General features: G+C 36.0%; 1 protein-coding gene across 1 annotated transcript in view; it reads right to left on the bottom strand.

Moving 5' to 3' along the window:
* Positions 1–18,561, bottom strand: part of LOC113227493 (protein Wnt-4-like) — a 117,595-nt gene that overhangs the window by 7,419 nt on the left and 91,615 nt on the right. Inside the window, exon 2 of the mRNA XM_026460432.1 lies at positions 3,056–3,203. Within this exon, the coding sequence (XP_026316217.1) occupies positions 3,056–3,203 (148 nt within the window). The remainder of the gene's footprint in view (positions 1–3,055; positions 3,204–18,561) is intronic.

Below are 18,561 nucleotides of genomic sequence, written 5' to 3'. Positions count from 1 at the left end.
CAGGGTATGTAAACTAAAAACAATATATGCTCATATTGGTGAATAGGTTCGATTTCTGTTAGACCGAAGGAATTTTCTTTATATTCGATTACAAAAAAATTGTGATGTAATTTTACAAAATATTTCACATTCACATCTAAGAGATTGTTGTTCTACTTTTTAATTTAAGTTAAACCGCTACTCAAAGTAACTGGAAGCTTTAAATAAATCGCGTTCGTGAATTTCGTTTTTCTCAGAGGTTGACTGGTAGAGAATGCTTTTAGCATTAAGTCCGCCTTTTGTACCCTTTGTATTGTGGTCAATAAAGTTTAATAAATAAATAAATAAAAAAGATATATACATCGACTCCTCCTACATTTTAGTAGCAGTAGCGCTCCTCATGAACGAGTTCGTCCAGGGAAATACTGCCATTTGAGGTATCTATTTCTGCCGCCAAGCAGTCAGCATTACTGTATTCCGGTTTTGAAGAGTAAGGGTGCTGGTGAAACTACAGGCACATGAGACTTGTCAACTTATGTCTCAGTGTGACGGGCGCAGTGGTAGTGCCGCTCAGATCATTGTGATTGAAAGCTCTGTGTGTCACCACCAGTGGTACCAGGCGCACGACTTGTTTGTTCCATCACTTGGTGTCAAAAAAAATTATCGTAAGCCACAAAAATAGGAGTATCTTTTTCAAAAATCACTTTATTTTTGTGTAGGTCTACTCAAAATTATACAGCATGAAAAATAAAGCGTATATACATATCAAATTACATTGCAATACCTCGAGAATCTCAGATATTGTGCACATTTTAGTCCTTTCAATACATTAAAACCTTGCCCAGTAAATTATGAATTTAGAACAGAATAGAAAAGAATAGACATATATTGCAACGCTACAACACATACATACTTACAAGAGATTAATAAGACAACAAAACAAAATAGAAATAATTAAAAACCTCTAAAAAAGTAAAGCGAGACGGACAAAAGGCAATAAATAAAATTTTACTACTACAAATTTGTAGTGACATTTGTGCGGCTGTGGCGCACGCAAAAGGACCTCATGCAGCTTATGCCAAAGCCATTCATGTGGCGCTGGTTTTCAATGAGCCCTGGGCCAAAATGAGTGACGAACGTGTATTTTGGGCTTACTTGGGTAGATATTCAGATTTCCACAGAGATCTCTAAATATCCTTTTTAATAACATTTGATCCAGTAACTCTTAATCATAAACGATTCCTTAATTAAGTTTTAACTGCTCTTCAGTTGAGTTAAGCTTATCGTTGTTAAATTCAATAAACTTTATTATCTACATCGCGATCTAAATTGAACTGCGGGTTGTTAAATCGCGGTACTAACTTGAGATATCAATATTGAATTTAACGTAGTTTCAGATCGTCTTAAACTTTAGGTGACCCACTATTAAATCAATAGGTAATTCGTGTATACTTCTAGTTAACTATTTAACCTGACCAGTTAAGTCTAGAGATCAGAAGAGAAGATAATGGGGTTGAAACGGAAAAATATACCTAAGTATACAGTTCTAAAAAGTAAGGGCTCCTTGTCATACACAACCCAGCGCAGTTGCATTTTGGTAACTTTCGACGGTCATTCTCGTACTAAAGTTCACTACATAATTTTCGTTGGAATTTTTATTATTTGTTCATTATTTTTTTATGATACTAAGTGACGGGACGAACAAGTCGTGCGCCTGATTGTAAGCGACTCGCCTATCCATAACAGTTGCAGTGCCACTCAGAGCTTTATATCTCAAAGATCTGAGAGGCACTCCTTTTTTACTAGGGTAAAACCGGATTAGACGCTCCACATTTTGAAAGGGTCGCCTAATTTAAAAATTATTAGTTTACCATGAATAATTCCTATGGACGTAACTAGTTTAATCTTTTACATTACATTAAGATTTGATTTTATTGATCTAACATTTACTGATTTTGGAGAGATTGACTTTTTGCAAACCTATTTTTTTGATGATAGATATAGACGCCACGCGATGAAAATACTAAGAAGGATAGATGCCTTTTAGAATAAAACAGTAAAATTCATAATAAAATGTTTTATTTGTAACCTTTAATACATTGTATATACATATTACATCTTTAATAAGAAATATATACGTTAAGTTACTACTTACTTCACTTCGTATTTTTGTAGCTATCAAAACATTCCATACAAAAATGTTCGAAGTTAGAACTGTGAATAATTTGTCTGTTTGGTACTTTTACTTACTTTTAAACTATTATCGTTTACTTGTCTTTTTCTAAAATAGTGTATTTTTTATTTTCTTTTCCTAACTTTCTTGTTTTGTCCTATGCCCCTAACCTACCGGGCACCTATACCGCGAAATAACGAGGCGACTCCTATTCGATATGGATAGATGCCCTTTTATTATTTAACTAAGCTATATACAAAAGAGCGATTATTGACACCTAGGTGGCCAGTTAATGGAGCAGTGTATAGTTATAATAAAAATAAAACGGAATTTATTATAACTTACAAAGTTATGCGACAGCAAATACTTGCGTCTGAAACTTTGAACCATTTGCCGTGTTCTTCGCGGAGATAAACGCATGCAAAAGCCAAACGCGTCTATTCCACACGAAGCCCTGCAGGAATTTTGACGAGTGGTGTCTACATTCCTTATTTAAATTAATTATTTATTGCGATTTCGGAAAGTTAGGTTTTTTGAAAACGAGGCACCTATCCCACTGCGGCATCTATCCCGGTTTTACCCCATACATTGTACATTACACTGGTAGATGATTTATTAAAAATTAGAACAGTTGTAGGCATTGCCAAATACATAACCACTTAAAACCTATTAGCTTCTTAAAGGAATTTATTAATATAAACTATAGATTACAAAACACACTGAATTATTACCATTAGCACAACAACAAGATTGATAAACATCAAAGCGCCTGATAAAAATATTCCAGTATTATTATCCAGCAAATACATATCACTATACGTCTAATGCAGGAGCGCATATCATGTATTCGTACTAGAGTAGAGTTACTTTTAAGATTCAAGAAATAAAGAAGAAATATCTCACCTGTATGGTCTTGTCAGAGAGCATACACAGCTGCTTCTGTCGCTCAACTAGAAACTCCAATCTGTGACAGTTCTCTTTGCGAAGAGTAGTGACCACCAACGATGTGTTGCTTGACGGACTGGTGGTTTGTATTGGTGCAGCTAGGTTCCTGAAACAAACATGTAAAGTTTTACATTTTTTTTATATAATAGCAAGTGACGGAACGCCAACAAATAAACCGCCTAAATCTGAGGGACACTGATATTGACAAACAGAGACATAAGTTGACATGTGCCTGTAATTTCACAAGCACTCTTACCCTTCAAAACCGAAACTCAATAATGCTCACATTACCGCTTGGCGGCAGAAATAGGTCAAAAAAAAAAGGTGGCAGTATTTCCCTGTACGAACTCTTCCACAAGGTGTTCTTCGGCTGTATACCTACCCGTGTAATAAACCCAAACGAACCTAAATTAAGGCTTATTATTAATTACTGGACGCGACAAAGACATTTTTGCGTAAAAAAAATCACGTATTCCCTTCTTTTAATTCTCGTAAAATTCTATATGTTCTGTCTAACGTAGTTTCTGAATGTGCTAAGTACTTATATGTAATCGTCTCTACTGAGGCTAAGGACGCGAGACTCCATTCAAAAATAGTAGACGTTTTTGTTCACCAAGTAAAGATGTAACCTTGCATTTCATTATTACTCAAGCAAACAGGCACTTAACAAGTTCCCGGCAAACCTTACCAAGGCAGGACATTGTTAGGAAAACAACGCTAATTGCTTGTTCTGTAATCCTGCTTAACTCAACAACTTTCCTCGTAGTAAAATAACAATGTTAAACAGAAAATGAAATGTACGAGAACCCTCTCAAATTATAGAAGCTAAGGTAATTAAAATCACGGAGTGACGTCCGCTCTGTACAAAGTCCTCCACTCGAAAGAGAAATGCCACTCGAAGAAAACAAAACGCGCTATTACCTACCCTCCGCTTTTGTTCCATTTTTGAAAAAATGTTCTCCATTCAAACGGGCCAATGCGGAGCGGGCGCGGTACGGTACGTTGATTGGCCGACGACCTCCCTTGAGCGCAAGTGGAAATAAAAAGCGCTTGAGTAAATGAGGCGTGCTATCTCGTTTTTTCTTTGTGAATTTGTATATTTCTGTACTGTTCTGTTTTTCGTTTTAATTGCAAACAGGAGAGGATGTAAAGGGTTAAACCTTGAGTGTTCACGTGCAGCTTGGGGATGCATTTTGCATTCATCTTGTTTAAAAAGGGCTTGGAATATTTGTGTCATCCATGATGGTAGCTGATTTTGGACCGTGGCGAATGTTGCAAATTTTTACTTTTACACAGTATTCATTAGCGGCTTTCGCATTCCAACTTTTACATTTGGTTCTGAGCAAGACACAATTTTACTAAAGTATAGAATAAGATTTTTACAACATCTTTCCACCAGGTGGAAAGACAAGCTATATTAAGCATCTTATGTTATCTCAAATGATCGCCGTGGTCGTGGGAACAAATATGTTAAGTCTCCTGTGCCTATCGTCTCACAGGCTCTAACACCCCAATCAGGAACATACCATGGTGCTTGGCGTTAGAAATACGTATAGCTAACTCAAACTTATAAACTCAAATAGTTTTTATTTCATGGGTAAGCAAATTACACTTTAAGTTGTCACATAGAATAAACTCTACTACTAATTCATAAGACAGATTCTCTTAAGAGCAGTGGTAAATACAGTCAAGACCACATTATATCTGACACTTTGGGCTTTGCACCAAACGTACCCGAGAGGCATAGAGTTAATCTTAAATGTCAAGCTTGAGTTTCATACAGTCCCTTTTTTTATGATACCAAGTGGCGGGACGAACAAATCGTACGCCTGATGATAAGTGAAACGCCTGTCTATAACAGTTGCAGCGCCATTCAGAGCTATAAAACACAAAGATCTGAAAGGACACGACTGCTACTGCGACCGTCACCTTGAGACATAATTTGAAAAGTATCATGTGTCTGTTATTTCTCCAGCATCCATCAAAACCGGAACACAGTAATGCTGAAATAAGATTTGCGAGTCCAAATGTTATGTAAGATGTACATATAATAATTGTAGTAAGAACTGGTAGCATAGTCTATAAAGACCGATATCATCCGCGACTTCAAAGCAACATGCACTAATAATGCTTGTTTTCAAATGTGGGCTCCGTACACTTGCATCCGTGCTGACATCACCTGCGCCGAAAGTAAGCATAGCTGTAACCACCCAATAAGCAATTGACAGACATAACATTAATACGAGGAATTATAATAAACTAGCTGTTCTTGATAGTCGTCTTCCCAAAGTCATAAATTCATTTGGAGGGCTATGCATACAATAGGATTTGACGTTCAAAATGCTCAAAACTTGCCATTCATGAGATTTAAAGCTATAGTGAAACAAAAACTTTATACTAAAGGTATATTATACAGCTCCTGCATACTTGGATGACGAAAATACATGGTAATGACCCGTTTAGCTCTTGCAGGTACACTTGATCTATGATGTTTGAAATAAATAACGTAAATCATAAATCACTCCCCTCATGCACGAATGGCAAAAGTGGAGTTACGTCGAAAACTCCATTATTGCTCCATTAAATACAAAAAAATATAACTCACATCCTCTTCAGTTCTTGTAACTCTATCTAGAATATTAGTCTATAGAGTTACAAGAATTGGAGAGGATGTGGGTTATATTTTTCTTTATCCAATGGAGCAATAAACGTTTTTGACGTAACTCTACTTATGCCATCTTCCAAGAGGGGTGCGAAATGTATACATTTGTATATTTACAGAGCAAGCTCTAGAGTTTCTTGCTCAGTCTTCTCGGGAAAATCTGCCTTACGAATGCACAAATAAGAAACAAAATAAATTTTCACCACATTATTAATTAAACCACCGTTACAATTACAACGTACGATTTATGATCGAAAATATCTAGTAGAAGATGAGTAGTTAATAAATCTTACAATGTAAGAGCTATATTAATGTGGTGAAAGCTTGACACGTTTCCGATAATATTCTTTGTATGTTCCTCGACGTGCAGGCTTCATACGATATTTTCCTTCACCGAAAAGCTCGCGGTAAATTTTAAATTAAATTTCGTACATAAATTCAGAAAACTCAGAGGTGCAAGCCCGGATCCGAACCCACGATCTCGGCTTGAGGCAGTAGGTCCAGCCATTAGGTTACCACTCAATTATAATTAAATGTAACAATATTCTTCATTTGAACACTCTTGAAACCATAGATATCTCCAAAATCTCAGCAGGCTGATTTTAATTCAAATGGGAATCGATCCGATCGGGTAGCTCATCCGAGTCTCGAAATCAGATGGGTTTCAGAGCAAGAAGATGAACCTGATTCCTACTATATCTTTCTAATTTGTGAGTTAAATCAACTATTGTTCCAATTAGAAATGTCAAAGTTTCCGATCGGCCAGTTGTAAATCGCAATTATACGCCTCCACTCGGAAGAAACGCAGTTTCCGATCGGAAGAGGCAATCAAAATCAAGCTGCTGGACGGATGAGTGGTGCTTGCAGAATATCTACAATCCAATTCAAAACTTTGACGGACGGACGGATGACCTGGTAAGGGCAGCGGGTAACCGATGGATGCACGCCGCGTCCGATCGACTAGACCGGAAATCTTTGGGCAGGCCTATGTTCAGCAGTGGACGTCTTCCGGCTGATATGATGATAATGATGAATACAAAACTAAGTACTGCTTCTTATATATTATGAACGTCATAAATATAGCACTTTAAAAAAAACAAGCTATATTTCCCACAGGCATAACCAATAAACGAGCTATAAATTATAAATGCCAAAGTTTAACGCCTATCATAACAAGCTTAAAGTGTGAATTATTTTAACTCAAGAATCGCGTGCTTTTAGACCATAATGTTGGCAACACTGACTAATAGTTCTACCAGCGCCAATCCATTTCCGTTTCCCGCCATTTTTAATCGGTCGTTTTTAAAACCTAGCACTTAACATTAAGCAGCTTATTGAATCAATGTAGTTCTCTTATAATACTAATGTCCACTTGCAATAAAGAACGGTTAAAATAATGCTTAAATTGATAAGACACTCTTGGGTAATTTTCAGGATAGTTTTCTCTACCTAATTTAGTTGGCAATCTTTATTTAAATAATAAATAATATTATGACATTATCTAATATTTGAGTATACGTAAGTAGCTTGAAACATTATTTAATATTTCACGATAGTATACCCGTATATTCAAATAATAAAAAATATCACCGAAATCAGGCACATAGATAAAACTAACCTGAAAATTATCCTCGACAATGTATTAAGATTGTCTTTTGCATTGCAAGCATTGGCTTAAAGCATAGGTTCCTACACTTTTTGCTCCAACCCAATTGTTTCCGGGGCCCCTGCAACCTAGGACTTTTCGCTACTACCAGACCACTTTAGAAAACTATGGTTTAAAGCATACGTAAGTTTATTGTTTTGTTAATAAAAAAAATATGTCTCTATTTCTTTTTTTTTTCTTCATCTTACGAAACATTTAGTTTATTTAATACATTATTATTAATTATACATTGGCAAGCGCTTCAACACGTATCACAATTCTTATTTACTTACTTTATAGTTAGCTAAACGAAGCACAACTACAATACAACGCACAAAAAATACCTTACACGTGTTCTACAATCGCATACAAAATTCTCAAATGGTAGAGATAACAATTACCACAACCAAAACCGAATTTAGTGCTAAGGTGATAACTAACCCTTTTACTGTCAATATTGACTTGACAGATTGTTGAGTAATTGCACCGCCGTAAATATAGGCTTGAGTAACACAGTGTAAGATTTCGCCAGCAGTAATAAAAGCTCTAGTAGCCTCAGTGATGCTATTGTAAAGTACATACTTCTAAAGTTTCTAGAAATCAAGCACATTTTTGCCAATTACCTAGAGAAAATCTATATATAAAATAGTTTTTTTACACGGATGGATTTTTTCTGATTTTATAATTTGAATTTGAAAATGACAAAAACAATACACTGCTGTTAAAAAATCATTAAAAATACTTGATTTTCAGTAATTAGCAAAATCAAAATTGTTCTAACAAGTAATTGATCTAACAAGAGATCCCTACACAATTTTGATGAGTGTATGTTATAGATATCATTGTTCATATTTAGATTCAAATTAGTAATTAAAAGAATTTTAAAAATTCGAAGTATACCAACCAACCACTTAATCTGTGCAACCAACAAAAGAGGTTAGAAAAGGTTTTTAGTAATTTAAAACATATATATTATTTAAGGTAGTATTACTGAGTATACCATCTTTTACCGTCGTAGGTGGTACGCAAGGCAAAGATGGCATGACTGGTATTACTTTTGTGGTACAACGTTTAACGGAACTGTTCCACGTCTGGTTTTCAACAAACCACTGAAATAATAGACGAAAAAGACTACCGACTCAATATTGGAATGGTACTGTTGCGAGAAATTCCGTTTCATCTTCTTGTTTCGTATCGGCACAAAGGAAACACAGCTTAGCAGTCTAACATTTATTAACGGACTGACGAATTAAAGCTAATACAAAATACCCTCTTATAACTATTTACTATTATGCCTACATCACACGTCTTAGGGTCAATTTACATTGCTGCAGTACGAATAGAAGCAATTTTTTTAACGAAAGTAGCAATAGCGTGAGCAGTACTTGACTAGCAGTAGCACTCCTTGAGAAAGAGTTCATCCAGGTACTGCCATCTTACCTATTTCTGCCGCCAAACAGTAATGTGACCATTACTGCGTTCCGGTTTTGAAGGGTAGGACATACCTGTACCAAAAGTACAAGGGACTTGTCAACTTATGTCTCAGGATGGCAGGCGCAGTGGCAGTGCCCCTCAGATCTTTGCGATAGCTCTAACTGGTATGGACAGGCACGTAGCGTACGCCTGGTGGTACACTACAAGCCTGTCCATAGCAGTTAGACACGACCTGCACGTCCCGATTTTTTATATCGATTAAAAATTGAAGTTAATGCTAAAGTGAAACAATTGAAAAACAATAGTACTTAATATAATAAATACTTAATATACCTAAGAAAATCCAATAAAATTATAAAAAATTACAATTATATACCACAACAATTCGTAATGGCTTTGCGTGTATGCTTATATATATTTCATATATATTTAATACATTTCATTATATATATATTTAATATATATTTGTGTGCTCTATTTAATTGTCTTCTTCTTAAGGTGCCATTATTTCTTTCTGACGAGGCTGAACAGTTGGACGGCACTCGCGATCCCAGTCCACTCTCGTATGTACCTTAGCCACAAAGTTTTTCTACGACCAGCCTTCCTTTTACTAGCTCCCATCATTATCAATTGCAGAAGCTCGTATCTGTCATGCCTAAGTACATGACCCAGATATGCAACTTTTCGCTGTTTGATGGTCTGCAAAAGTTGACGCTTCTATCCAACTAGTCGCAGAACTTCGTCATTGGTGACTTTCTGTGTTCATGATAAGTGGAACATTCTTCTGTAGGTCCACATTTTAAACGCTTCAATACATTTCCTGAGACGCTCTTTTATTGTCCAGACCTCACATCCGTACATTATATATTATATATTGCCCAGATGTAACATTGAAGAAGTCGAGTGCGCAAAGGAATCCTAAGACAACGGCAGCATAATACTTGCCAAATAGTATTAAAGGCATTCGTAGCAACTTAATACGGGTTTTAATTTCGGTTTCACTGTCCTTCTTCAGTTAGCCATGTGCCGAGGTAGTTTATTTTTCAATTACCTTTAAATTTGGGGGATTCCTTCAAAGAATTAATGAATTGCTTGCGACTCAGAAAGAAGATATCAACATCCCGGAATCAGAACTCCAAAAACTTCACGTGTTTCGAAAAATTCTAAACTTTCTCCAACAAGACTCATATTTCTTAAATGCGCATACCATATCCACATCCTTCTGCATTGAAGACAAGCCTTTACACATAACAACTTGTTTCTACACAATTACAAGCACTGTACGGTTATAATATATCGAAAATCTAAATTCACATGCCCAAACTAGTTGTACAATAAGGAAATGTACAGACGAGCGAACAATCGCCACACAAACGTCAATTTCACGCATCGTGCGATCATAAAAGAGCCCGTCTGCAACCGTCTTCGTCACAGCTTAGAATACCACCTGGTTAGTAGCTTTTATTATCTTTAGATTGCTAGCTAGAGTTGTTACTTAGTTATCGATTAAATTGCTGACGGATTTCCAGTTATCGATATACTCTATTATATCTTCGCGTAGGTTAAAAACCGTTTATAAACAAAAAGAAAGTAGAAAAATGAAAAAAAAAAGAAGTGTTGTGTCACCATACTTTGTATGATCAACAGTATATCCAATGAATAAACAAGTAAGTGAAATCTTTATTAGACACAACGGGGGAGATTATACGAGTACCTTTACCAATCGCCGCCATTAACACTCTCCAAAGTAACAAGGCTTTCACATTTAAACGCATACTTTTCAACGATATGACAAAACTTAATTTTTGGATAGATCTTTATTGATTTATCTGTTAGGTCGTATAAATTGAATTATAAAAAATCCAGATTAAAGGTATCAAGAATAAAGGAACGTAAGATCCTACGTTCCTTGAGATCTCTCTGAAGAGAAGTTGGCAGATAGATAAAAGATACCCTGGAGGTCTCTCTGAAGAGAAGTTGGCAGAGGTCCCTAATCTCTGCAAATATAAGTGAGAGACCGGTCGACGCCACGGTACAGTATATAACTGTTCACCAAATAAAAAACAATATTCATATCATCTCCTTAATGCCACCAATTTTATATCCAGTGTTGTTATCGATATTGCGACTTTATGGGCATCTCTAAAAGATTTCGGACCTTGAACGTAGTTTTTAAATAAGCATGATGAAAAGCAAAGTGAAACTGATTTGTTATGAAAGGAAGCTAACCGTATCCGTTCATCAACTAACATCTGCGAAGATACCTATCATTTATTGAATTGCAACCGTTTATTCTGTTCCCGACGTAATATAAGAACAAAATAATAAACAAAAACGGGCTACTACTTATTTATTGTACGTATTTATTATTTTTTTGTAATCTTGATGTTACGCCTCATCATCATCATCTATCTCTTATGATCGTAGAAGAATAAAAAAATTAAATTACATTTAGTAGCAGTAGAACTCCTTGTGAAAGAGATCGTCCAGACAAGTACTGCCACCTTACCTACTTCTGCCGCTAAGTACCTAATAATGTGAGCATTACTGCGTTTCGGTTTGAAGGGTGAAATTACAGGCACATGAGACTTGTTAACTTATGTCTCAGGGTGCCGGGCGCAATGACAGTGTCCTTCAAATCTTCGCGATTTAAAACTCAGAATGGCACTACTACTGCTATGGATAGGCGTGTCGCTTACCACCAGCCTCAGGACTTATTCGACCTGTCACTTGTTATCATAAAAAAATATACTGTTCTTGTGGACGGAATTCTCCTACCGCTTATTAAGGTCGGTTCTACGGCGGTTCAAAACAATGATACAATGGTATTTAAGTTCTTCAACCATGATACGTGTTTATAAACAGCATGCATCAGGGTTCACTGAAAATCAGCGTCATAGCCTTTTCTCGACGGTGACATTCGCTGAGTGGCCTTTTACATACGCCACAGCCGCACACATGGCACCTACTGTAATTGTGTTGACTATTTAATGATGATGCTTCGTTGTTATTACCTATTATGATTTTATTTTTATTTTATTTTATTTTATTCTTATTGCTATTCTATTTTATTTGTTTTCTTAATTTAGCTTTATCTTTTCTTTTATCTTTCTTACTGTGCATTTTTCTGATGTGACGTTGTAATAAATGGTTTCTATTCTATTCTATATCGATCGGCTTTATGTTTTATATTATCCTTAAATGGTATAATTAATTTTAATAGACCTTGTGTGCACAAAGCGAGAAACTACATTTACTTCAAAGAAGTTAAACTAGGTCTCGACAAAGGACTTTAAAATAGGCGTAAAATTCGAATTAGAAACACTAAAATGTACTACAAGGTTCATACAAAGAAACACGTTAATGCACGCTCTTACTCATTCGTCGTAAGCAAGGAAATACGCATTAGTTTAATGTTTGGTTCTGATATATCGACTGTAAATAATTATACATCGCAATTTACCATTAAATCGCTGTTTAAACTGCAGTTTGCTAAAAGGCTATACATAGAAACAATTTGCTTATGCGAATTTCGTATAAGAATAGTAATTTTGGACCGGAGTATTCCAAAAATTTAATTCTATTTCAGAAATCTAATTTCCTCAAGAAAATAGCTGCACTTTTAAACGCAGTCAATTAGCCTAAATGCCGTTATCACAACAGGAAGGTAATTGTTGACAGGCGTCCGGTGTCGAAACGTATGTCACTCTACATCTTCACAATCTTAACTTTGCCGTTTATGAAAATTTTAACACCTTCAACCTCAAACGAAAGATTCGAAAACGAGATGAATATTAAGTGGTTTTTAGAAGCAATAAATATAGGTATATACTAAAAATAGTATGTAGGTGAGAATAACATAAGAACAAACAGATAAAATGAAGTTATGAACAAAGTTTAAGCTGTCATACATATTTAAAATTATACGAGTAACGGTAACTTCAAGCCAACTTATTATGTTCTAACATACAATTTTAAAGACCTTAATTAAGTCCAAAACTAAGCGTGATGATCCATTCACAACAGAAACCTGTTAGAAAAACCAATGATTCATTTACCAATTACGAACTCAATTACAGAATACGTTGATATACACGTTCATAAAAACCAAAACCCCTTAAATTCCCCTGCAGATGAGTCAGGTGGCACAGGTGGGCTCCCCTTGTCGATTTACGATTCGTTTTATGGTCGATGAATACTACATTAGCGATCAAAGAAGTTAGGGTTATTCTTGGTATTACGAAAAACTTTTGGAAAAATTATGTTATGTATCTAACAACATTGGGTACCCAGACCTCGTTATTTCCAGTTGTTCTTCTTCACGTGAATATCGGAGAAAGCGAGAAGATATATTCCGAAACCGAACACCAGTATCTATTTTATAACCGAGAAAATTTTAACTCCTCCGTTACATTTGAGAAACTATCGTGTTTGTTAGACAATATTTAGATCTTTTTGAATTTTCTAAATGTGCACGTCAAAATCCAGAATTAATACTACCAACTCCGAGACTAGAAATGTTTAAAGCAAGCCCGCATTATAGATGTATATTAATATATAAAAAACATCAGATTCACAGAAGAAAGAAGAAAATGGCAACATATTCAAAACCAAATTAAAATCTTTCTTGATAAATGGGTGCCACTGCAGTGTGTGAGCCTTCGTGAACTCTCGTATATGATGATATGAAAGAGCTGGTGAACTCTTCAACTCTTCCATAAAGTAACAAGTACACTTTCTTGTTAATTTTGTTTCTGCTTTAAGTACTTTAAAGTTCGTTTGGTTTTGTTAGTCATCAAAAAGAACTAATTATTTGCGACACCCCAACGGGGTACTTCTGAATTCAGTAATTACCTGTGTAATGCCCGTGCTAACATTGTTTCAATAAATAAATATAGTTTATTTTAGATTACAGCTTTACTGTTACTAAAGTGACAATTATGGCAAAAATTTCTTCATTTTTACTAATTCTTCAATAAAACGCAGGCTACAAATTTAAATTTTTATATACTTGAAATATAGCTAAGCACTCTCGCATGGAACAGATTTTATAGTAGAAGTGTTGCCATAAATCGTAACACATATTTAACACGGCATCTTACATATACTTTACAAATGTTGCCCATTGATATAACCAAATAAAGAATGTTTATTTAATGTTCAATTTATTAATTGAACACTAATACTTACCAATAAGCTCGTTATTGCTTTGACCTTGCAAATATTTAATTATTTACCCCAAGCTCCCAAACAAGGCGAACCTGTATCTCAGAAGACAATATCTTTTCATGCAATAATCTCAACAACAAATATCTATTATACACTTCACGTCCTTGTTCATCGCAAAGGACAGAGACCACAGTTTTCAATTTACTATGATCCTGATACACATCTGTCACCTCATCAACACGCATCAGTGCTTTCATACATGTATTATTAACCTGGCTTTTCTTTAGGACGTTCTCAATTTGGGCGTGGTAAATTCGCCTTGGTTGGCCCTTAAAAACTAGCCTGCTCACATTCGCCTTATTAATCTCCTTTAATGAATAATTAAATACGAGAAAAGACAATATTATCAATATAATACAGATTCACTGCGTATTTAGTTCCCTCTATAAAGACGAAGACATGCATCCTACGCTACAACAAATTATTAACTCGACCTTGTTAAACAAAAACAATTTACACTTTGGACATCGGACCATTCTTATAGTAAATGGCAGAGAATTCAATTTAAATCCTAAGTGGAAAGGTGAACGTTACGTCATACCCGTACCCGTGCATGCACCATTCCCCGTTGAAAATTCAACCTTATACACTAATTTCACACAAAAGCACACCATTAAATAAACGATGAAAGATAAAACTCCACCGGCAATAACCTGGGTGCCACTGCTAATAAACACTTTATTGAAAAAAGTAAAAAGCCCATGAACGGCTTTGACGATGCAGTAAACAGTGACAATATGGTCCGTAACTTAGTATTGCCTTTTCGAAGCGCATGGACATCAAACCAATGTTGTAAAATGTTATGATGATGTACGATGTGTGGAAATACTTCCTTTGTTACGTGTGTACTTCTACTAATCACTTTTTATTGGGAAATAGTTTCAGATCGCAGTCTAAGTGTGCGTACAGATCTGGCGAATGCACCGCGAGCACGCTGCATGTGCGATGCAGCAGCTCTCTGTTAAAAATAATATAGTTTTAATTTTAGAAAATAAGGTACATTTAGATCGCTTTTTGTACTCTATCTTGTTTTTTAATTTTTTTTTTTTAAGTTCACTGCAGCTCGCGAGCCATATACATGGCGACATTGTTTATGATTCGGTCGAGTATTACCTACTTATTGGACAACAAGAGTACAGGGCCTGGTTCCTAAAAATCACGCGTGCCAATGATGGAACAGATAAATTTAAAAAAATCTGTTTTATCTTTTTAAAGCGAACGTCATCGACTCGACGATGAGTTAATGTTTGAGAATACATGGCAAATTGAAATTGATTCGTTGTTGAAATATACTAGCAGACAAGGCTGTCAACACGTAGGCAAAGCAATATATCATCAACTTCCTGAACTGTAATCGCATGTTTCCTGTATCATTCCCAGTTACATATTTGTAACCTCGTTACAAAATGTTAAGAATTGATACTATCTCGGCTCGAATTCAATTTTTTCCCGTAATAATACAATTAATGTTGCTTTGTTTGTGCGGCAGGGACACTGGCTTCATTTCAGAATTTATATTTTTACCAACGAAATTCAATTCATTTGAAAGATGTATATCGTATATTACACGTGTTATATTTAGTTCAGTTAATATAAATAAGATCGTTGGTATAAGTAAAGTACGTACTGAATACAGCGGTTTTCTTGTAAAATTTCGAGGTACGTTTGTATTTTTTTTTCTATCGAGAATATTTTTAGGAATCGTGTTTTCACGCCGTATAGTTATCAGTGTACATCCTCAATTTTACTATATATTTTTTCAAAGTGATTGATTCAACACCTTCACTGTTATGCAGAATCAACCAAAGCCATTTGAGGTTGTATAGAATCTTAAAGAACTATTCTTTTACGTGAAAAGTGAACTTTCATTACAAGCCTTTACAATCCCTGTTACCTCAATCTTATCAAAACCTTCATCCTTCCTACGTTTGCATAAGGTTATTAACAATTATAAACGTTAATAATAACCGACATTAAGCGACATAATTTCGGTTTATTGCCTGAATACAAAGCGTGGGTGAAAACTGCATATGTTACATTATTTATTGAAGCTATTTGAACTTAAGTTTCGAGAATATACCTAACAATGCCAAAATAGTTTGGGTACAAGAGTTTCGCAGAGGTATGTATATGGAGCAGATACAATAATAACTTTTTTATAAAAAAAACCGAACTCAAAAGTTCATTGACTTCTATTTGCCAAGTTTTATTGAAATCTGTTACCGGAAAGTGTGCCAAACCGGATTCATCCCGTAGTTTGCCACCCTTAGAGGTGGATGTTTTCTTCAAATTTAAATGGGACAAACTGAGATACCCTCATTCCAACGAAAAAAGAATCATCAAAATCGGTTCACAAATGCCAGAGTAATCGCACACACTCAACATAGTCCCGCACTAGGGAAACCCTGTGTCGCGGGTGCCATGGACACATACATAGACATCCACAAATTACACCCAAACTCAGGAGAGAAATAAATGTAGGCCATACAAATATTTATCCCAGCTCGGGAATCGAACCTGGGACCTCTGCGTGGCAGCCGTTCGGCCACAGAGGCAGTTACATAACATACACAAAAAAAAATCCGTCGAATTGAGAACTCCGTTTTTGAAGTCGGTTGAGAAGGTCAGGGTTCTACAAGAAGATGTTTGTGGGAAAGTATTTGCAAGAGAAATATAGACGGTGCTTAAAGCCAGGCAATGCCCGTTAGGGTTTTAAATCGAAAAGGTCTGAGGGGCATAGCTACAGCGCCAGTCACCCTAAGACACCAAGTTGAAAAGTCTGTAGTACCTGTACTTTCACCAGCAAGTACCCTTACCCTTGAAAACCGGTACTATGTATATATTACGGTGAGTAATGCTGACATTAATGCTTGGCGGCAGAAATAGTAAGGTGGCAGTACTTCCCTGGACGAACTCTTTCACAAGCATTTCTACTGCTACACTAAGAAGGTGCTTGTACGCAGATTTTTTTATGACGTTACGGCGACGACACAAACAAGCCTGGTGGTAAGCGACACGCTTCCTCGTAACGGTTGCAGTGCCGAAAAGGTCTGATGTCTACTACGCCTGTCACCGTGGTCTCACGGTAACAGGTGGCTGGGATGTCTATCCCAGCTTATAGTTTCACCTGCAGCCTTACCCTTCATAACCGGAATGCAGTAAGGCTCACATTACTGTGATAGGTATAGTGGCAGTACGGTCCTAAACAAACTCATACGCAAATATAAGTTTAGTCCTAAATGTGCCAGAAAATCATAGAATTTATTAACAATTAAATTTAAGGACATTCCAATACTAACGCTGTCAGAGATACGAAAGAAGGAATGAGAAACCAATAATATCGACGAGGATTTTAAAATCTGACGATGTCATCAAAGTCATCTTAACTGAAAGAAAGGTTTTTTTATTACTAAAATTGAGTGAGGTTATTTGACCTCCATCTGGTCTGATGGAAAATGACGATGAGACCGATGATGGAGCATGTACAACTAAATAATGCCTATTCACTCGCCTTGAACAATTCAAGGAATAAACCCGCAGGCAAGGAATTCCACTCCATAGCCGTTCGTCCGCATAAATAAGGAAGCGAAACCTTCGTGCGAAACCTTGCATTATCCACAACACACGGGTGGAATCCCAACCTAAGAGCGTTTGTGCACTACGTCCGATTCGTATCAGTTCCGAATCCGAGACTATATAAAATTCATCGAAGACAAATGAATAGTGATGTTGCCAAAAAATATTGGAGCTGCGTAGTCGATTGCATGTAGCTCGTATCCTCTTTTTGTTGAAGGCTCGTGTCTGGCAGTGAGACGAGTACAGTGTAAAGTCACCAAAACGATAAAGTACCGAAACTCTAGACGTTCAAGAGAACATTAAATTACTTTAGCACATTGCGCACTAAACCTGCAATTTGGTGCTCAAATTGTTATTTACGATCGTTACGAAAATTACCATCTGTCGTCTGCTTCAATAAATCTGTTCGTAAAATTGAGTTTGAATTTTGCAAATGCTTTTAACCGACATCGACAAAAAGGAATACGGTCACACACGAGTCCTAAGTGTTTTAACCCTCGACAAAAAAGGATGGGGGTTATAAGCATTCTTCTGTGTGTCTATCTGTGGCCTCATAACCTTCAAACTTATGGACTGATCTCAAAGCGGACACACTAGGGAAATCCGATGACATTACAATAATACGTGGAGCGCACTATGAGTTTCCGGAATTAATAAGAAAAAAATACAATAAATGTTCAGAAATGAATTTATTGTTTCTCAAAATATTCTCCGTTAACGTTAATGCACTTTTTTATACGAATGAACCAATTTTGAAAACATTTATGCCACTGCTCAGTGACCATCTCTGAAACATATTTTTCGTACTCTTCGACAGCCTCTTCAGGTGATGAAGATCGTTGATCGCGTAACTGGTTCTTAATTTTTGGGAATAAATAAAAGTCACAAGGTGCCAGGTCGGCACCGTAGGCGCAACAT

The sequence above is a fragment of the Hyposmocoma kahamanoa genome, unplaced genomic scaffold (assembly GCF_003589595.1).
Source record: "Hyposmocoma kahamanoa isolate Upper Pololo Valley unplaced genomic scaffold, ASM358959v1 210, whole genome shotgun sequence".
In the NCBI taxonomy this organism is placed as follows: domain Eukaryota; kingdom Metazoa; phylum Arthropoda; class Insecta; order Lepidoptera; family Cosmopterigidae; genus Hyposmocoma; species Hyposmocoma kahamanoa.
This window is presented reverse-complemented; position numbering and strand designations above follow the sequence as displayed.